Below are 20,218 nucleotides of genomic sequence, written 5' to 3'. Positions count from 1 at the left end.
TCCTCATTCATTCCACTGCAGGCAGCTCCCCAGTCCCCAGTCCCCATTCCCTGCTCTGCCTAGACTGCCCTTCCTACCCTCCCCAATGCCCCGAGACCCTCACCCTGGGCTTTCTTTGACGCTTTTTAAAGGACCTTTTTAAAAGTTTAATTTATTGGGGTGACACTGGTTAATAAAACTATATATGTTTCAGGTGTACAATTCTATAGCACATCATCTGTATATGGTGTGCTCACCACCCCAAGTCAAGTCTCTTTCCATCCCCATTTATCCCCCCTTTACCCGCTTCTCCCTCCCTCCACACCCTTCCCCTCTGGTGATCACCATGCTGTGGTCTGTGTCTATGAGGATTTTTTTTATGTAGTGGTGGTTAGTTTTGTTTTGATTTGTTTTGCTTAACCCCATCACCTTTTTCACCCAGCCTTGCAACCACCCCCCTCCCATCTGAGAGCTGTCAGTCTGTTCTCTATCTGTGGGGCTATTTCTATTTTGTTTGTTAGTTTATTTTGTCCATTAGATTCCACATATGAGTGAAACCATATGGTACTTGTCTCTCTCTGACTGTCTTATTTCACTTAGCATAATGCTCTCCAGGTCCATCCGTGCCATCGCAAAGGGTAAGATTTCCTTCTTTTTTATGGCGGAGTAGTATTCCATTGTGTACATGTACCGCAGCTTTTTTTATCCACTCATCTACAGATGGGCACTTGGGTTGCTTCCAAATCTTGGCTCTTGTAAATAGCACTGCAATGAACATAGGAGCACATACATACATTCTTTCAAATTAGTGTTTTGGTTTCTTCAGGTATAGTCCCAGGAATGGAATCGCTGGGTCAAAAGGCAGTTCCATTTTTAACTTTTTGAGGTAATTCCATACTGCTTTCTACAGTGACTGCACCAGTCTGCATTCCCACCAACAGTGGACAGGAGTTCCCTTTTCTCTACATCTTCGCCAGCACTTGTTATTGTTGATTTTTTGAGGATGGTCATTCTGAGAGGGCGCTGGGCTTTCCTTGTTGTATGTGGCCCACAGGCGTCGGCCAAGTCTTCGGGCCACCATGACTCAGCCAGGTTAAGCGTGAATAGTGACATCCGGAATCTGTGGACCACGGCCACGCTGTCGCAGTCCAAGCTGAACGTGCAACTGACCAATATTTGTGAGGACTCTGACCAGGAGGGCAGCAGCACAGCTGGCCAGTGGTACAACCAAAAGGAGGCCGGCCACGACCCCGACGGCGTCCAGGAAGGATGGGATGACAGAAATGACCAAGTCAGCTTCAAAGAAGAGGAGCTGAAAGGCCGCACCTTGGAGCCGGACCTGCTCGCCGGCAGCTTCCAGGGAAGCGATTTAGAAGGGGACGAGGATTCCAGGACCAAGACAGGTTAGTGTGGCCTCATCGGGCTGTGGGCTCCCACAGAGCAGAGGCCTGCCCACGGCCCCTATTTCTGTTGGTGGAAACCCCGGGAAAGCTGTAGCATCCAAGTTTCTAGGGTTCCCTGGGTGAGGTGCCAGCGCTGATCGTCCACGCTTTCAATCAACCAGACATTCTTGGAGCGCCCCCTACCGGGAGGCGTCAGATAAAGTCGTGCGGCCGCCGCACGCCAGGTTCGGGAGAGGCACAAATGCGGCAGGGTTAGGACGGTGCTTTTAATGGAATAACCAGGATAGTTGAGAGGAGGGACTTAATTTCTTATTGGTGGGTTTTCGCAGCTCGAGGAGGTGCCTTTCTGACATTTATTCAGTCACTTGTGACAATTTTTAAGTGCCTACTTCATGCTGGGCAGTTTTTGGAACTTTCCCTTCTCTTCTCCCTCCAGCCTTTCATCAGATAATTGGAAATGATAACAGTATAGTAACTACCATTTATTGAGCGCTTACTGTGTGCCAGGCACTGGGCTTCCCTTGCATGATCACCTTTAAACTTCACAACCTCCATAAGGGCTTGTTCTTATTATCCCATTTTACAGATGAAGAACCTGAGGGTCAGAAAATTTGTCACTGGCCCTAAGTCTCACATAGTGGGGCAGGCAGAACTGGAACCTCGATGGGTGAGAGAGTAAAGCCCAGGGTTGTAAATCACTGTCCCATATTGTTTCCCACTAAGACGGCACCTGGAGCTCTTCTCTGAAGGCCACTCTCTCTGTCAGATGCCACCCGATACATCTCCTTTGTCCCAGGGAAGACCGAGCAGTCTGTAGAAGACTCATGTCTCTTTTTTCTTCTCCCAGGAATATCTTCCTCAACGTCATCATCCAATATGTCCAAGCACACACCCCATCGAGCCTACTGGGTGGAGCAGCAGAACAGGGTTGGAGGCACCCAGGAAGACTGGGGATTTTAGTGGGGGGTGGGGCGGGGAATGGGGAAGTTAGGGGGTCAGGGATGAAGGGGGTGGGGGGTGGTCTGTAGTGTGGAGGGGCAGGTTGGTTGGGGGTCTTGGGCTGGAGGCAGCAGGTAGGGCATTTCAGCTATGGGCAGAGCTGGGGTCCCTTGGACATCTGAGCCTCTTGCTGCCTCTTCAGCTGCCTCTGCCCCTGATGGAACTCATGGAGAGTGAAGCTCTGGAAATCCTCACCAAAGCCCTCCAGAGTGAGTCCCTCCCCCAACTCCCACGAGATCTTGGGGGATTTTGCAGGACTTGAGCCTGTGGGAGTGGGGTTTCAGGGTGTGTTTGCCATGTCAGATTCCCTTACCACTCACCAATATTCCAGGAGCCCCACAAAAAGTAAAAAGTTTGGGGACAAGGGAGATCAGTGGGGAGATCATAGGTTAAATGTGAGGAGCCTGGGCTCCAGCTTAAGTGCAGCCCCTCTCCAGCTGAAATGGGTTTGACTGGATTATTTGGGTAAATTTCAACTGGTTTGCCCTACTTATGATATGAGGGGGCAGGGGCTGGCTAATAGCTAATGGTAAGTGGTCCAGGAAGTGTCCCAAAAGCTGCCTGCTACCATTGCCTTAGATAAGGCCTGCATCTTCTTTTATTTATTTTTAAAAAATTTACTTATTATCTATTTTTAGAGGGAGAGGAAGGGAGGGAGGAAGAGAGAGAGAGAGAAACATCAATGTGTGGTTGCCTCTTGCAGGCCCCCAGCTGGGGACCTGGCCCTCACCCAGGCACGTGCCCTGACTGGGAATCAAACCAGCAACTTTTCTGTTGTAAGCCAGCACTCAATCCATTGAGCTATACCAGCCAGGGCTGTGTCTTTTTAAATCTTGCCCTTATTCATTCTCTATTTCAACACCCTATCCTGTTCCGCGTCCCCCCGTCTATTTGGTGCACAGGTCTATGACTTGAAACAAACAAAACCGGCAGGGCCCAGCACCTTGGAGAGCCAAAGTTCCCCAAACTAACAGACGCCAGTGTTCAGAGCTTCTGCCAACCCAAGTCACCAGCGGCTCCTCAAATCACACATGTGGCACCTGCTGCTAGGGACACCACGCCCCTGCTAACTGCCCTGAGTGTCGTTCTACCCCTCCAGGCTACCGGTCAAGGATCGGCAAGGACCACTTCCTAACCAAGCAGCTGCAGCGATACATCGAGGGGCTCAAGAGGCGACGAAACAAGAGGCAACGCGTCTCGGTGCACTGAGAGCACCGCCTCAGGCTCGAGTGACTGTCCAATTCTAGCCCCCGTCCCTGTCCTGCCCCGAGACATAAGCCCGACCCTCTCCACATGGAATTTGAACCCGAGAGAAATAAAAGAGCCTGAACGATGTCCGTGAGTCAGTGCGTGGCTGTCTGCGTGAGGCGGACGCACATAGCCCCGCCTTTCCCCATGACCTTCACTCGGTCACCGCAGTGACCTTGAGCATTCTTTGTTGGGGCCCTATCGGCGCCACCTTTCCGGAACTCGAAATCCAGGACTTCTTGCCTATTTAGGTCTGTTTCTTCCAACCCGGATCCTGCAGCTTTGTAGGGATATTGGGTCTGGGGTCCAAGTACCCCAACGGTATTATTTCGTCGGATAGGTAAAAAGGGAAAGTGACAGAGTGCCCTCTAGCTGGCGCATGCTAGACTCCGCCCCTCATGCATATGCAGATGAACTAGCCTCTTCGCTCGTCCGGCCCTCTCATTTACATGTATCCGTTGTCTCCCGGGTCCCTCAACTGAGGCCACAGAGCAATTTCTCCCACTCTTCTGGCGCACAGCGCGCCCCGCCTCCTTCGTTACGTAAGAGCGCTCTTGGCCCCACCCCTCCCGGAGCCTCTCCGCGTCTCCTGTGATCACGTCTCCCCGGGGGCCGCGCACGCAAATACGCTGCTGTGGCTTGCGGCAACGGGGCGGGACCTTCGTGAAAGCCCGCCCGCTGGCTTCGCCTGCTCCTCCCCTACTCGTCCCTGCTCTCAGTAGCTGCCTGCCCCACTTGTCTGATTAGCATAGGGCGCCGGGCCCCGCCCCCTATTTTGTATGCGCACGGCCGGCCCCGCCCCCGCTGTCAGCTGGAGGAAGCGGAGTAGGAAGCGGCCGCGATGTCCTTTTGTGTCCTACAAGCCGCCAGCGGCGCCGCCGAGTGAGGGGACGCGGCGCGGCGGGGCGGCGCGGCCCGAGGAGGCGGCGGAGGAGGGGCCGCCAGCGGCCCCCCGGCTCACCCCGGCGCTCCGGGCCGCTCGGCCCCTATGCCTGCCCGCCCGCCCAGCCGGAGCCCCAGGTCCGGGGGCGGAGGTGCAGTGCCGCTGGGGAGGTGGGCGGGAGGGGCGCTGGGGCCATGTGCAAGCGCTGCAGGGAGGCGGGTGGGGGGCGGGCCTCCGGCCGGGTCCGGCTTTTGGACCGGCCCGTGGTACGGTCGGGATCCGGGGGAGAGCTAGAGGAGGACAGGGTCCGGGTGGGATCCGGCGTCCAGATATCAGTGCGCCGGCCTGGAGCAGGAGTCGGCTTTGGCTCGGGCTGCAAATCCTAGCGAGGGTCGGGCTGGGGCCTCGGATGCGGTCCTTAGGGCAGGGTTCAATCCGGCTCCCGGAGCGTGCCGAAGTCCCAGGGGCGGGCGGGGTTGGAAAGTGGGGAGGGTTCCCTGTCGGGGAAGGGGCTTTGAAGACCACGTGGGGGCGCTCGAAGGGGCCTTGGGCCACCCTCCTCTCTGGGTCAAAGGTCATCGCACCAGCAAGGGAGAACTTCCTCCTCCCTGGCACTCCCCATTTACTTCCTGATAACCTGACAGAGGTCCCCGGCGGGCGGAGGAGGAGGGGAACGCAGCAACTTCAGGCAACTTCCCTTAGGTGTGCGCGTGTTGGGGGGGTGGGGCGCCCCGGAGGTGGAGGACCCTGCGGCAGCACACGGCAGGAGTGTAACAGTGAATGTGCTGGCGGGTGGGGTACGAGGGGGTGTGCAAGGAGGCGGAGCCGGGCCAGTCGGGTGTGCCTTTGAGTGGGCTTGCCGGGACAGGAGGGGGCAGTGTGTCAGGTGTGAAAGCTCTGAGTGCGTTGCCCCAAGGGTCCGTGCCTGAGTGTCGGGGTGTAGTGAGACTGTAAGACTGCGAGTGCGTGATTTTGAGTCTTGAACGTGACTTTGTTTATGGGGTATGCACTTGAGGAGGGGTGAGTGAGCATGAGTGAGAACTGGGCCTGAAAAGTCCAGGAGTGAGCACGTGAGGACCCAGGTGAGTGGGAGTGTGTGAGCACATCTTCTGCCCTTGGGCTTCTGTGCCTCTGTTTGCTCTCTTGAAGGGAGGATACCCAGGTGAGAGAGATCACCAGGGTCCCTCTCTGGAGAAAACGGAGAGGTATCCCATTTCTGGCTGAGGATTCCAGATGGGATGGAAGGTCACCTGGGGCCAAGGTTATGCTGCTCCCTGGGCTGGGTGGGAGTAGGGGGTGTATAAGCCTCCTGCAGGTCCCCAAGTGGGAGACTTACTGTCAGTTACAGGTCCCGGAGGCTCTGGGGACTCTGTTCCCATAGCAACAACTGGGGTGGGAGGCCTTCTTCATGGGCAGCCGTTCCTTGGACTCTGTACCTCCTCCTTCCCCCTCACTGATACTGGAAGTCTGGCCCCAGGCCTGGGGTTGGGCAACCAGGGTAGCAGGGTGTCTCTCCACCCCCCATCCTAGTGCCTCTCTGTGACCTGACAGGTTTCTCCCCACAGGTGACCAGTGCCATGTCCAGCCAGGTGGTGGGCATCGAGCCTCTCTACATCAAGGCCGAGCCAGCCAGCCCAGATAGCCCAAAGGGTTCCTCAGAGACTGAGACTGAGCCCCCTGCGGCCCTGGCGCCTGGCCCAGCTCCCACTCACCACCTCTCCAGCCACAAGGAAGAAGAGGATGGGGAGGGGGCTGGGCCTGGTGAACAGGGTGGGGGGAAGCTGGTGCTCAGCTCCCTGCCCAAACGCCTCTGCCTGGTCTGCGGGGATGTGGCCTCCGGCTACCACTATGGTGTGGCATCCTGTGAGGCCTGCAAAGCCTTCTTCAAGAGGACCATCCAGGGTGAGCCCCTACCCTACTTCTGTGCCCTTTGCCTTCTGGGCCTGGCACTACCCAGTGGGTGCACTGCTAGGTGGTACTAGATCCCCGGACTGCCATGGTATCATTTGGGGTTGGCAACCTGATGTACCCAGGCCCTCACCTCCAAGGAGTGCTCTTTCCCTTACAAATTAAATAGAGCCACCAGGATGTGTTGACGGATTGGATGTGGGATATAAGAGAGGACTTGGGATGTCCCTGAGGTTTCTGGGTACGATAGGCTCAGCAGCTTCCACAGTAGCTCTGAAAAATTTAAGACAGCCTCTGCCTGCTCCTATACTTTGTTCTTGCTTCTGGTAGCTACTGGCCTCTTACCAGCATAGAGCACCCCCACACCCCTTTATGTGGATTTCCTCAAAGCAGCACCAGCACAAAGCAGGTCTTTATGACTGAGAGGGGCTACATCCTATTTCAGCACCCAACTTTAAAAAGACTACTAGGCATCCTGCTAATAGTACTCATGGAATTTTTCTCACTCAGGAAAGCATATTAAAACATGAGTGAGCAAGGTGGTGATGTAACAATCAGTACTTGGGATGTGCCTGTTACTTATATTTTTATGTAAACCTCTGGTTACTTTGGGGCTATAACCTGTATAATTTTTGAGAACATTTCTTGAGTGCTTACGAGGGACTGTGCCTCTTTACACTCATGATCTCAGTCACCCTCTCAGCAACCTATAAGGTGCCAGCACTGTTATAACTGAGGCCCAGATTGGCTTTAAAAGTTTGTCCAAGCCCCGGCGAGTGTGGCTCAGTAGATTGAGTGCTGGCCTGTGGACCTAAAGGTTGCCAGTTCGATTCTCCGTCAGGGCACATGCCTGGGTTGGGGGCCAGGTCCCCAGTTGAAGGTATGAGAGAGACAACCGATTGCTGTTTCTTTTGCACTTCATGTTTCTCTCCCTCTCTCCCTCCTTTCCCTTCTCTCTAAAAGTAAATAAATAAAATCTTGAAAGTCTTAAAGGAAATAAAATCTTAAAAAAACAACACTTTTTCCAGGTCCCAATGGTGGAAAATGGCAGAACTAGGGTTTGAACTTAGGTCGATTCAGGTCCAGAGCCAAGCTCTTAGATGCCAGACTGCTGCCTCTGCTTATTACTAATAACTGAACTTTGGACAGGTGCCTCACAAATGATTGTGACATTCCAGCGAGTTTTGACTTTGCCACTGCCAAGACGCACTGGTCTAAAACCTCTGTGCTACCTTCTGTCTCTGAAGCCCAGGGAGCCAACAGGTTCGGGTCCAGGTGTCTCCTGCCCATCCTGGAACCCTTCATTCTCTGCTGACTCAGTTGACAATTGTTTATTGAGCACTAGCCAAATGTTTTTTGAATATTTAGGTGTTGTACACTATGCTAAATGTGTTACCTCAATTACCCCCTTGTATTCTCACAACTCACTTTGTAAGGAGTGCTGTGTTTTTCACCCAGATCTATAGAGAAGAAGACTGAGGGTTGAGAGCTTAGGTATGGGACTTATTCAAGGTCCCCCAGTTGGTATATGGAAGTGTCAGGCAGCTTCCAGAGCCTTCACAAACCCTGGCCACTGTTCAAGTCATGGGGACTAAGGCAGGACTGCCGCATCCTCAAACAGTTTATATTCTAGCAGAGTGGGGAGAAAGAAAACAATGAATGCGTACAATTCTTAGAGTACAGCTGTGATAGGTACCAAGGAACCTGGCTGGGTCTGGGCCTCTGGAGGACTTCATGGAGGAGGTGCCTTGATCTGAGCATGGAAGCTGGGTAGGGTATAGGAGAAAGAAGCCAAGGGCATGTTGGCTGGTTGTGTCATTCAGTCCCTGAAGTAGCCCTGCGAGGCTGGGAGGGCTGCCATGCATTCATTCAACCAGTTATGAGCGCCCACTGTGTGCCAGGCCCTGTTCCTAGCACTGGGCACAGGCCTGGCCCCCGTGGGGCAGACAATAGTGTTGGGAAACGTAATGAGGAAGATAAATGTGTGCATATGTAGCGTACTGGATGGTGCTGAGAGCAGGTGAGCAACTGTCAACTAGAGGCAAGCAGCTGGGGTCGCCCACAGGGGGTCGGGGGCATTCTCACCACCCTTGCAGGGTAGCCAGGGAAGGCCGTAGGAACTCACAACAGGCAGAGATCTGAAGGAGGAAAGGAAGCCATGGGCTCTGAGTGAGGGGCCTGGAGCCAGAGCAGAGTGAAAGGAGGGTGAGGTCAAAAAGGAGGTGAAGAGCAGGAGTACAGGCCTCAGGCCGCGGAGTTCACTGGGCTCTAACTCTTGGAAGGGAAATCACTGGAGGGTTTTGCGCAGGGGGCGCGACAGGATCTAACTTAAGTTTAACAGGGTGCCTCTGGCTGCTGTGGGGAGAGTAAGTGAAGGAGGCAAGGGCATGGCGGGAGGCCATATTAGGAGGTACAGCCCACCAGGGCCAGCTGATGGGTGGATTTGGGATGTGAGGCAGCATCAGAGCTGTCCCCTAGATTCCTGCTTAAGCAGCTGGACACAAAAGAGTCGCGGGTTTTGGAGGGGTCGATCAGGGGCTGCGTTTAGGACAGGTTAGGTTTGTGAGGCCTAGAAAGACAGACAGACAGACATGCAAGGTATCAAGGAAGCAGTGGATATGATAGGGTTTAGGCAGGTCTAGGCAAGAGACATAAATGTGAAGGGCCGTGATTAGGTACGAGCACCCTGGGAGCGAGTCAGTGGAGTCTGAGGGCAGCCCTGGGGTTCTGCAGTGCAAGGAGCACAGGGAGATACACAGAAACCACACAGTGGCCTGTGAGGTGGCAGGAAACCAGGAGTGTCTTAAAAGCAGAAGAAAAGTGTTCCAGTGTTTCTAGGAGCAGGATGGGATCAATGGTGTTAGATGCTCCTTTAGGTTATGTAAGATGAGGATGAGAATTGACCGCTGAGGGTAGCAAGGGAGAGGCCGTTGTGACCCTTGAAGAGAGCAGGTGAGGGCAGTCGAGCCCAGAGGTGTGGCTTGACAAGAGGCGTGGGGCAGATGCAGCAGGGCGCACCTGGTCCCGGCCCTTTTGCCCAGACGGGGCCCCCAGCCCAGCGGCCATCCTCCTCAGTGCCCCACTCACAGCACTCCTGCTCTCCCCAGACCCGCGCTTGCCCAGGGCGAGTCAGGGTTCTTGTGTCTGCCGGGCCCCCTCCAGGCCCTGGGAGGCTGCCACTGGAGCCCTGCCTCTTCCTGGCAGGGAGCATCGAGTACAGCTGTCCGGCCTCCAATGAGTGTGAGATCACCAAGCGGAGACGCAAGGCCTGTCAGGCCTGTCGCTTCACCAAGTGCCTGCGGGTGGGCATGCTCAAAGAAGGTGAGTGCTGGGCAGGGGCCTTGGCGAGGGCTGGGGGAGCCGGGCACGCGGGGCCGGGGAGGGCAGAGCCTGAGAAGTTCTGGTGGAATGGAGTGGGCAGGAGGGCTCTGCAGAGCGAGTCACCCCCAGCTCCAAGGACACAGCCTTGTCCTACAATTCAAGGGGTACGTCTGGACCGTGTCCGGGGTGGGCGACAGAAGTACAAGCGGCGACCAGAGGTGGACCCACTGCCCTTCCCAGTCCCCTTCCCTGCTGGACCCCTGGCAGTAGCTGGAGGCCCCCGGAAGACAGGTGAGAGTGTGGTGGGCCCTTGGAGTTCTGGGGTTGGGATTCGGCCAGGACACGCGAGGCCCATCTGCTGTCCTTCACCCAGGATAGTAGTTATCTGGGGCACTAGACCCCACCTTTTCCCTTCATCTATTTACTTACTCCTTTCCCCACAAAAGCATTTGTTGAAAATACCCTTTTTCTGGCAGTCCCTCAGTAGTACAAATGGGAACAGGGAGAGGTTTTCTAACACTCAGAACCTGTTTACAAACAGACTGGCTCCCCCTGGGAGATAGGAGAGCCCTTCCGGGAGAAAGGGGTCTGAGCCTGCTGACTAGTGGCTGTTGAGGAAGGCCATGGGGGGACTGACTCTGGGAAGAGGTTTGACCCCAAAGGGCCTGCACAGTGATGAATCCAGGTGCCTTTTCCAACTGTCACTGCAGCCCCTGTGAATGCACTGGTATCCCACCTTCTGGTGGTGGAGCCCGAGAAGCTGTATGCCATGCCTGACCCCGCGGGCCCTGATGGACACCTCCCAGCCGTAGCTACCCTCTGTGATCTCTTTGACCGAGAGATTGTGGTCACCATCAGCTGGGCCAAGAGCATCCCAGGTAAAGGGCCAGGTGATGCGGGCTTTCCTGGGGAGGCCAGGCCATGCCTGGCTGTGGTGCACCTGCTCAGTCAGGTGTGCTCCCCACTGCCCTCCAGGCTTCTCGTCACTGTCACTGTCGGACCAGATGTCAGTACTGCAGAGCGTATGGATGGAGGTACTGGTGTTGGGTGTGGCCCAGCGCTCACTGTCACTGCAGGATGAGCTGGCCTTCGCTGAGGACCTGGTCCTGGATGAAGAGGGGGCGCGAGCAGCTGGCCTGGGGGAACTTGGGGCTGCCCTGCTGCAGCTGGTGCGGCGATTGCAGGCCCTGCGGCTGGAGCGGGAGGAGTATGTCCTGCTGAAGGCCCTGGCCCTTGCCAATTCAGGTAAGTCCAGGTAGGACCTGATAGGTCTTCAGAAGGCCCTCCATAACTCTGATGGCGGGACTGTCCCATTTTACAGACAGGGAACACTGAGGCATAGGGAAGAACAGTGACTTGCGGAAAGCCACAAAGCAAGGCAAGGGCAGGCCCGGGAACAGAATTTTGAGCTCCAGTGCCACACTTAACTGGGAAGGTGCACAATTTAGTGGAAGGGGATGTGGGGAGGACAGAAAGGGACCACAGCTGGGAGAGAAAGGGTGGGCCCTGGCTCCTGGGCAGCACTGAGAGTTGCCTCGGTCAGCCAATCAGCAAAGCTGTGTCTGGCTCCTCAGTCCGCCCATCCCTCCGTGCCCAAGCAGTCGCGCGCTCTCCTTCCTGGAGATGGCCCATGTCAACAGCTCTCCCCGCTCCTTGCAGACTCCGTGCACATTGAAGATGCCGAGGCTGTGGAGCAGCTGCGAGAAGCTCTCCATGAGGCCCTGCTGGAGTATGAAGCCGGCCGGGCAGGCCCCGGAGGGGGTGCCGAGAGGCGGCGGGCAGGCAGGCTGCTGCTCACACTACCACTCCTTCGCCAGACAGCAGGCAAAGTGCTGGCCCATTTCTATGGGGTGAAGCTGGAGGGCAAGGTGCCCATGCACAAGCTGTTCTTGGAGATGCTCGAGGCCATGATGGACTAAGGCAAGGGGTGGGCATGGGTGGGGGTGCTGGCAGGACCCGCCCAGCATGGGGTCAGCCCCAAGGGGGCAGAGCTGGGGTCTGGGCAGTGCCACAGCCTGCTGGCAGGGCCAAGGCAATACCATCAGCTCCTGGGAACAGGCCTTACGCCCTCCCCTCCCCTCCCCCCTCCTTGGGGGTGTTAGAAGCTGGGAACATGTGTGCCCAGGCTCTGCACACAGTGCTGCCCCTTGCAAGCCATAATGTGCCCTCAGAGTGTAGGGGGTGCTGTGGAAGCCATAGGGGGCCGCAGGGGCCACGTGGGGGAGGGGGACAGAAGCCTGATCTCAGGGAGGGAAGGGAGTGGAGGCCAGCCTCCCAGCTTTTGCTGCTGCTTAATCCGAACTCCCCTCCAGAGCAGAAGGGAATTTGGAGAGCAAAGGACCCTGCCCCCTTGGCTCCTCTCATTATTTGCATTGGGCATTACTGCCTGTCCCCCCCACCCCCCAAGCAATAACTCCAAGCAGGCTCCAGCCCCTAGACCCCTGGGGTGGTCAGGGCCCCCCGTCAGCTCCCACCCAGCCTCCTCAGGGGGCAGGGAGAGCACTGCCTCTATGCCCTGCAGAGCAATAACACTATATTTATTTTTGGGTTTGGCCAGGGAGGCGCAGGGACATGGGGCAAGCCAGGGCCCAGAGCCCTTGGCTGTACAGAGACTCTATTTTAATGTATATTTGTTGCAAAGAGAAACCGCTTTTGGTTTTGAACCTTTAATGAGAAAAAAAAATATATCGAGCTCAAGAACACTTGTGTGGCATGCGTCTGGGTCAAAACTGGGGACACACTTTATAAAGTTAACAAACAGGAATATACATAAACAAAGAGAGACATGGTCGCAGTGTGAAAAACTGATGCCTGGGCGCGATTAAGTCCCGGTCTCCTCCTCACCCAGCAGCATGTTTGGGATCCCGCGGGTGATGGGGAACACATATCCAGACTGTGGGCAGTGCAGGGTGCCCTCCAACACCTCCACCTACGGGGAAGCGGGGAAGCAAGCTGAGCACTGGCAGCTCTGCCCGTGCGGCCGGGGAGCAAGCGACGCGGCCAGTTCTCACCTCCAGCAGGATGTGGTGCATCGTCTTCAGAAAGGACAGATCTTTCTCAAACCCCTCCACCGGCTCTGTGGGCACGTCGGTCAGAGACAACTGCGGGCGAGAGGCCTACGTTATCTCCGGGAATCCCAACCCTGGCCAGGCGCAAAGGCCTGCGGTGGGACCCGCCCCCCCAAAGGGTGTGCGCGGGCAGGGAGGGCTCCTCACGGCCTTGGTCGCCTCCAGAAGCGCTGGCCACTCCACCTTGGGTATGATACGCGCCACGAACTCGGGGTTGAAGTCCACCGGCATAATGCGGACTTCGGTGGCCTGCAGGGAGAAGGCGGTTAGTTAGGCAGAGACCGGAGCCTGGTTCCCCTATCCCTTCCGGGTGAAGGGCGCCATACCGTCCCCGGTACGGTACCTTCAAGCGCAGGGGGTATCCACGGGGTCCTACCCCTCTCACGTGCGAGCTCAGCAAATTGTGGGTAAGCAGCTTCATGTCTCCACAAAAACGGTGCAAGGCCGGAGCCGGAAAAGAACCAGGTGCTCTTGCGTCACTTCCGGGGCTGTTCCGCGCTCTCCTATTGGACAACCCGGAGGAGCGGAAGCTGCGAACTTGCTGGAACTTCTGACACTCACGTGGGTATTGCGGAGGCCAGGTCAGAGGTTGCCGTAATGCAGTCCCAGTAGTTTTGGCTCCAAACTGACACGCGCGCTACAAGTCACGGACAGTGAAAATCATATGTGAGAAAGCCGCAGTGTAGGGGCCTTTGTGGAATGCAAAGTAAACGTGGTTTACTTCTACACAGGCGCCCCAAACCGTCGTCTCAGGAAACGCCGTTCCAATCCGTGCATCAGGCCCATCAAAACAGCCGCACCCTCTCCTTGTATGCAAATAAGCTGCGCGGCCGCCCAACGCTCCGCCCACTTGTTTGGCCCCTAAGACCAGTAAGTTACTCAGTTATGCGAGCTCCGCCCCTGACGATGGGCCGCGCAGGCGCTGTGGTTGTGGCCGGCTGCAAGGGGGCGGGGCCGAGCGCTGGAGGCCAGGCGTGGGGTTGGCGGAGATGTGCGTACTGGGTTGCCTAACCGGCTCGCTACGCTCCGGGGCGGCCGCTGTGCGTTGCGCGGTAGCGGTGGGAGGCAAAAGGAGCTTGGAAGAAGGTCTAGAGTGGACTCTTGGCAGAGCCCGCGGTTTCAGAAGCGCCGCTGTCGTTATGGCCCCGATCAAGGTGACCGCTGGCCCAGTCCGGCCAGGCCTGACCCCCCCTCCATCTCTCCAAGGTCCTGCGTCCGGCTGAAGGCAGTGGCCCCCGGCCCCAAACCCTGCTGGCCTCCCTCTTTTCCTGCCTTACGGTCCTCTCTCCGCTGCCCTAGAGACTCCTCCCGTCGGCTGTCCCCCTCATTCCTGCAACAAACCCCGTGGCTTGCCCTACCGTTTTTGCCAGTTTTCAGGGCTTGGTGTACCATCTCCTGAGATGGTCCCTGAGGCTTTCCACCTGCACCTCGCGACGCCCTGTGATGGGAGATAGAATCTTTAGGATCGAATACCATGGCTCTCCCCACATTCTGGAAGGTCCTTTGCCCCAGGGTCCCTTTTCTTTCCTTCCTTCCTTCCTTCCTTCCTTCCTTCCTTCCTTCCTTCCTTCCTTCCTTTCTTTCACTCGCCAAGAAAGGAGTGGGGTGTGGTGTGGGGAATTACACCTGGCATTGAGGGGCCGGGGCTTTGAGTTTTTATTGGATTATAATCGGATTATAAAATGGTGGGGGGTGCTGTAGTGAGACCCCTGGGCTGTTGGGGGCGTTGTAACTTGAGGCTGCAGTTTGTTCCAATGTTATCTCCTGCCTGTGACGGTAGGGAGCGGGTAGTCATGCTCCGTTCTTGTTTTCCAGTAATTTCCAGCCCTGGCGGCCTATGCTCAGAAGAGTAAAATGGCAGTCATACTTTACAGGGTCATGAGCCTCTTGGGTAAATGGTGCCGGCTTATCCTTTCAGTCCCTGCTCTGGTTTAAAAATGGACTTGTTATTAATGACCTGGCCCGGTTTTGGTTTTGGGGAGTAGGGACGAAGGTCTCTTCTTCTAGAACTACTTGAGGTGGATAAGGGCTGTAGAGCCGTCCGTGCCTGTGGATCTGGGGGTGGGTCATTAAGGGGAAGAGGGTGCCTGGACAGGCCGGAAAGCAAGAGCTGTAGCCGGAGGCTGTTTGCGGAAGCAATCTTCCACTCAATGAAGGGTAGGAGATATTTGAGGAGATGTGACGAATTGTTCTAGGGGAAAAACAAATTTTCTTATATTAATCACTGGCCATGAAGGTGGGTGAGGAAGGGGCTGTCCACGGAGCCCGGAGAGATGGAGAAAGATTAGAATCCTGTCTCCAAACCACAGAGACAGGGTTAGGGGGTCAGCCGGGTCAAGCGTCCACTGCCCCACTGCTCCTCTAGTGACACGTCTCAGGAGGCTGGAGGAGGGGGAAAAATAGAATGTCCCCATACCAGCCACCAAACTGTTAGGGTGGTTGATGACGCGGGCTGTGAAAGAGTTCACAGAAGAGAGTAAAGTTTTATTCACTCTCAAGAAAGGAGAGGAGCCTATTGCAGATAGCGACGCCAGCCCCCGGGGCCCCTTTGCAACCCAGTACATGACCCCGCTGTACCCTCCTGTGCGCCTTTGTCAGGTTACTTGGCGTCACTCTCCTGTGTTGTCCCTTAGGGCCCCTGCTGTTTCTCCCCCATTCTGCTCCATGCACAGCCGATTCCCACCCTTCCGCTGCTTCGTTCCTCTCCTCTTGAATCATCCCCAGCTCCTTAGAAGTAAACCCTTTCCACCAACTATTCTGAGACCTGCCCTCTGCCTCATCCTACTCCCTACCCCTGACTTTCCCCCCCTTTTGTTTCCCTCCTGCCCCTGAAGCTCTCACACACTCCCGGATAGCCTGATCCTTCCCCTTTGAGAGAGTCCTCCCTCTATACCTCCCAGATGTAGGGACCTGCACCCCCCCCAAAAAACTTTCCCATCGTCTGCCTTTCTCCCTTTTTCTCATTTTGGGGGTAGCGAGAAACCTCTCCTTGTGATTGTCAGCACCCCCCCCGCCCCCCCACCGATCTACAGCCCCCTGCCACTCCTCTTCCTGCTCTTATCCCACTTCTTTCCTGTAACTCACACAACCTGTTTACTCAACTTGCAACCTCTGGGAGGCGCCTCCCTTTTCCTGTTGTCACCAACAGGCTCTCAAAGAGAAACAGGGCCATCTTGAAACCTAGAGGATGTGGGGTAACTAGGCAGTGGGTGGACGGGGAGGGTGACAGGGAGGGACCTCTGGAAACTCTGACAGGGTTGGACTTTCTGCTCTTTGGCAACCCTGGCTCCACCAGGCCTGGCTGCCAGGCCCTCTGTCTCCTTAGCCCTTGGTTTGCCGCCCTTCCCTCGGCCTCCCTGCCCGTCTCCCACTCCCCAACACTTCCTTTGGATTCCTTCCCTCTAGGTGGGAGATGCCATCCCGTCGGTGGTGGTGTTTGAAGGGCAGCCTGGGAACAAGGTGAACCTGGCAGAGCTGTTCAAGGGCAAGAAGGGTGTGCTGTTTGGAGTCCCCGGGGCCTTTACCCCTGGTTGCTCCAAGGTGAGGCCCTGCCCCTCTGGGGCTCAGCAGTCGGGATCTTGTGTGCACGTTTGTGTTGTTCGTACGTCCTCCACATTGTCCCCAGGAAGCTTGCCCCAACAGTTGCAGATGGTACGGCAGTTAAAAAGCCTATCAGAGTGTTCAGGACGTAGGAGAAATGAAATCCAACACCTCTCGTTGACCCTGCTGGGTGATAGGCACTGTGGAACGTATTTGGGTAAATAAGGCATAATTATGCCTATGGGAAGTTCATGGTCTTGACCACAGAAATCTTCAGTGTGGATCCAAGCTCCCTAGTGACCAAGGCAAAAAGGAACTGTGGCTTCCATGGTTCTCATTGTCTGGTGAAAGGTGTGGAAGCAGGGAAGTGAGGAAGGCCTGGACGTAAGAGTAGGCCAAGGAGTAGAGGCAGTTGTCCCTTTGCTAAGTCTTTGCTTCCCCTCCGCAGACCCACCTGCCAGGGTTTGTGGAGCAGGCTGGGGCTCTGAAGGCCAAGGGCGCCCAGGTGGTGGCATGTCTGAGTGTTAACGATGTCTTTGTGACTGAAGAGTGGGGACGAGCCCACAGCGCAGAAGGCAAGGTGAGGTGCGGGTCCTGCCAGGGGATCAGGGCCCAGGCAGGAGATTTTTTTTTGTGACCTTTACTTTCTCTTTAGGTTCGGCTCCTAGCTGACCCCACTGGGGCCTTTGGGAAGGTGAGTGCAATCCCCAGCCCCCACCCTACAGGGTGGTCCCTGTTCCAGGCCTTGGAAAACAGAGATTTGGAGGGACATGACCAGTGTGGGGAGCAACTGGGGGGGGGGGGGGCTTGGCCTGTTCTGCGGGTTCCTGACTTTTTTCTTGCCTCTCTCGCTTCTTAGGAGACAGATTTGTTGCTAGATGATTCGTTGGTGTCCCTCTTCGGGAATCGTCGACTCAAGAGGTAACAGTGGGAGGGTCCTCTGTGGGCGTCCCCTGCTTCCCTCCCTCTCTATTCCCAGCCTCCAGGCCCAGGCTGCTGTAATTGGCCCTGCCCTCTTTCTGGCAGGTTCTCCATGGTGATAGATGATGGTGTAGTGAAGTCCCTGAATGTGGAGCCAGATGGCACAGGCCTCACCTGCAGCCTGGCCCCCAACATCCTGTCGCAGCTCTGAGGCACTGGGCCTAGACATACTTATGCCCTTTCCTGTTTCACCTGCCCAACTTGGGCCACCCAGTTGGAACCTTGGACAGATTTCTGCAATAAATACTTATGGTTCACATCTGTCTCCTTGATTTTGAATTGATGATTCACTGTGGCTCAGGCCTCATGACAGTCATAGCTGTGAAGGTCATGGGCAGGGCTGAAGAGGGTACTCATATAGGAGATCTTAATTTAATTCAGTAAGTAGTCAGAGAAGTCCTCTCGAAAGAGGTGTTAGGAAGCATTTGTAAGCAGAGAAAAGGCCAGTGGTCTGAAGAGCAAGTGAAGGAGCAGTTTGTGCAGAGGTAGCACATCTGGAGAGGCCCTAGGCAGACAAGAGCTTGGCTCACACCTAGGACTAGTGCTTGCTCTCATTTAGACCATAAGCCCTAGGGTAGGAACTTTGGCTCTAGGCAGCCCCCTGACCTGGGCCAAGTCCCAGGCCCATCATTTTTTCAGATTGTTGAACCATTCCTAGGAGCACCCACATCCCAATAAGGGCCTTTGGAACCTTGGAACCATCTGACTGGCAGGAAGAGCTTCATCAGTAGAAGCAGTGCTGATTCAGTCCAGGAGGGCTCCCTGGAAGAGGACACTAGGTGAGCTGTGAAAGGAGGAAGATGGTGGTAAGGCCTGACCAGTGGTAGGTGTATTGTGAGCAGCTGGGGACCAGGGAGGCCAGCAGGATTTGAGGCTGAAGGCTGTTGCCTTCTGCAGGTCTTGCTCTTGGGCCTTTGCCTTTTGTCCCTGGGAAGCCACGTGCTTGGCAGCGAGCAATGGCTATTAGGCTTCTGCTGCATTTAGAAGCTTAGAGCCTAAAGGGAGCAGATGCTTCAGGTGTCGTAAAAATTTCCAATACAATTCTGTAGGCTATGTCGACCCAGTGTAGGTGAAATGAGGAGGCTTTGGCAAAACATAAATGATGAAGATTTATTCAAGAGTCTTAGGGACTGAAAACCAGAAACACAAGTAGGCAATACCCAGAGTGTTCCAAAGAAGGAAGAAAAGCTGAGGTTTTTCAGTGTAAAAAGTACGTTCTTGTGAACATTTTTCCCTTAGTCCTTTAGAAGGTAATCAGAGGGTACTCTGGATGTTTGAGGTGCAGGCGTGCTTCAGAGATACAATTTGGTTTCAAACCACCATAATAAGGGAGTCCTAATCCTTTTGCTGGTGGACGGTCTTCAATTTGTAAAAAAATGCAACACCTGTGAAGTGCAGGAAAGGGAAGGACAATAAGATGAGGTGTGCCTGTGTGTCAGCTTTACTCGCTGTGGGGTGCTCCCCTGCCCTGGGTCCCATCCGCACGAGGCTCTGAGCACCCTCCCTGTGCAGAGGCAGGGCTGGAGGTGGGTGAGTGGGAGGTGGGGAGAGGCACCAGGTGGGCAGTGCAGGAAAGCGCATAACCAAGTGGAATGATGTCCTGCAGGCGGGGGCTGATGCATAGGCGCCTGCTGGGTGTGGGAGGGAGGGGTTTCTGGGGATCACTTGGCTGGAGGTATAAGGGGCTGGGAGGTTGGGGTGGTGTTCATGTGGATAGGGCTCTCAGCACAGTGGTTTGCCCTCTGACCTTTGCCCCTTTAGTTCTCATCCACAACCTGCTGCCCCTCAGGGGTCCTGGGCTGGGGCAAAGCAGGGGGCTGAACCCCCCTCCTGGTCACAGTGGTCACAGTGCCATCTTCAACTTCATGGTGGAAAGGCCCTCCCTTTCCTGGACACCATCTCTTAATCCTCCTATCATACAAATGAGGAAGCAGGCATAGCAGTTCCCATGCGGGAAACCAGTGTGGTCTTGGACTCCAGGTGGAGAGAGCGTCTGAGTAGATGGCGGGTGCCCCTGTCCCTGCAGTAGCCCTGTGCGACCCTGGCAGCTGCTCACTACCAGGGCAAGCCCAGTCCCCATCACTGCCACTCAGCCACCTCTGTTGCCTCTGCTCCTGGCCTCCTGCCTGGGATGGCCGGGCCTTTAGACCAGGGTGAGGGGCCTTCCCGGGCTCGGGTGGCCCCTTTGGACAGCATGATGGTTGTCGGGTGTGGGTGGAGATGGGGCTGTGGCCTCGGTGGCCCTGGCTGCTGGCCATATGTTTCAGCTTGCTGGGGCGGGGAGTGTCCTGTGAGCTGCACTGGGTTCTGGAAGGCCCCACTCGGATCAACTGCCGCATGGCAAGAGAAGATGGCAGAGCTCCTGGCGGACAGACCAGGTTTCAGGCCTATAGATAAGTGGGACCCAGGCCATGGGCCCTGGACCAGCAGGTTCTGGAAGCCTGGGGCCGCGCCTGGCAGAGCAGTGGGCATGACCTTCCTGGGCTGGTCATGGCCGAAGGGCCAGCGTTAAAACCAACGAACCAGCCTAACCACTGACCCTGAAACAGCCACCCAACACACCCCCAGAAGAAACTTACCCACCTGCCCTGACCTGCCTAAGGCCACAGCAACCCCAGCCCAGAAGGCCGAGGGTTTTACTTCCTCAGTGGTTCTGGGCCTTTCCTGGGTCGAGAGTGCCTTTGAAGTGCTGCAGTGCCCTTCCCCTGAGAAACTGCGTGTTTGCACACGTGTGTGCACATGTGCACACAGACTTCTACATGCTCTTTAACAGTTCCATGGGACCCCTGAAGTCCTTCCAGAAACTCCAGGTGAGCCCTCAAACCCCGTCTGAAAGCCTCTCGGTAGAGCAGGACCACCCTGCTTTGGGCTGAGACCGCCAGATTGTG

General features: G+C 55.9%; 4 protein-coding genes across 6 annotated transcripts; 3 read left to right on the top strand and 1 right to left on the bottom strand.

Annotated features, from left to right (window-relative positions):
* The first annotated feature begins 370 nt into the window (after positions 1-370).
* Positions 371-3,716, top strand: CATSPERZ (catsper channel auxiliary subunit zeta). The gene is given in 5 exon segments (XM_090267224.1): positions 371-1,382; positions 2,075-2,208; positions 2,211-2,309; positions 2,524-2,590; positions 3,481-3,716. Coding segments are annotated over 5 exon segments (810 nt in total). The 5' UTR covers positions 371-982; the 3' UTR covers positions 3,591-3,716.
* Positions 3,717-4,454: 738 nt separating this feature from the next.
* ESRRA (estrogen related receptor alpha) lies at positions 4,455-12,443 on the top strand. 2 transcript variants are annotated; one of them, XM_090259278.1, is made up of 7 exons: positions 4,455-4,663; positions 6,078-6,414; positions 9,625-9,741; positions 9,904-10,032; positions 10,452-10,619; positions 10,717-10,986; positions 11,401-12,443. In XM_090259278.1, exons 2-7 carry the CDS (start codon positions 6,090-6,092, stop codon positions 11,658-11,660), a joined length of 1,269 nt encoding a protein of 422 aa, XP_090115404.1. In that variant the 5' UTR covers positions 4,455-4,663; positions 6,078-6,089; the 3' UTR covers positions 11,661-12,443. The 2 variants fall into 2 exon arrangements, with proteins under 2 accessions (XP_090115404.1, XP_090115397.1); XM_090259271.1 differs by having other exon boundaries at positions 4,539-4,649.
* TRMT112 (tRNA methyltransferase activator subunit 11-2) lies at positions 12,392-13,303 on the bottom strand. 2 transcript variants are annotated; one of them, XM_090259294.1, is made up of 4 exons: positions 13,153-13,303; positions 12,993-13,058; positions 12,753-12,842; positions 12,392-12,670 (listed from the first exon to the last, which is right to left on the bottom strand). In XM_090259294.1, the coding sequence occupies exons 1-4, from the start codon at positions 13,228-13,230 to the stop codon at positions 12,563-12,565; spliced, it is 342 nt and encodes a 113-aa protein (XP_090115420.1). In that variant the 5' UTR covers positions 13,231-13,303; the 3' UTR covers positions 12,392-12,562. The 2 variants fall into 2 exon arrangements, with proteins under 2 accessions (XP_090115420.1, XP_090115412.1); XM_090259286.1 differs by having other exon boundaries at positions 12,957-13,058; positions 13,153-13,293.
* A 440-nt stretch (positions 13,304-13,743) lies between these two features.
* Positions 13,744-17,587, top strand: PRDX5 (peroxiredoxin 5). Its single transcript, XM_090259307.1, has 6 exons — positions 13,744-13,963; positions 16,215-16,349; positions 16,798-16,929; positions 17,005-17,043; positions 17,209-17,270; positions 17,376-17,587. The coding sequence occupies exons 1-6, from the start codon at positions 13,799-13,801 to the stop codon at positions 17,479-17,481; spliced, it is 639 nt and encodes a 212-aa protein (XP_090115433.1). The 5' UTR covers positions 13,744-13,798; the 3' UTR covers positions 17,482-17,587.
* The last annotated feature ends 2,631 nt before the right edge of the window (positions 17,588-20,218 follow it).

This window comes from Furipterus horrens, unplaced genomic scaffold, assembly GCF_987537825.1.
Source record: "Furipterus horrens unplaced genomic scaffold, mFurHor1.1.pri manual_scaffold_2, whole genome shotgun sequence".
NCBI lineage: Eukaryota > Metazoa > Chordata > Mammalia > Chiroptera > Furipteridae > Furipterus > Furipterus horrens.
The sequence above is the reverse complement of the archived record's forward strand: the minus strand, read 5'-3'. Positions and strand labels throughout refer to the sequence as shown.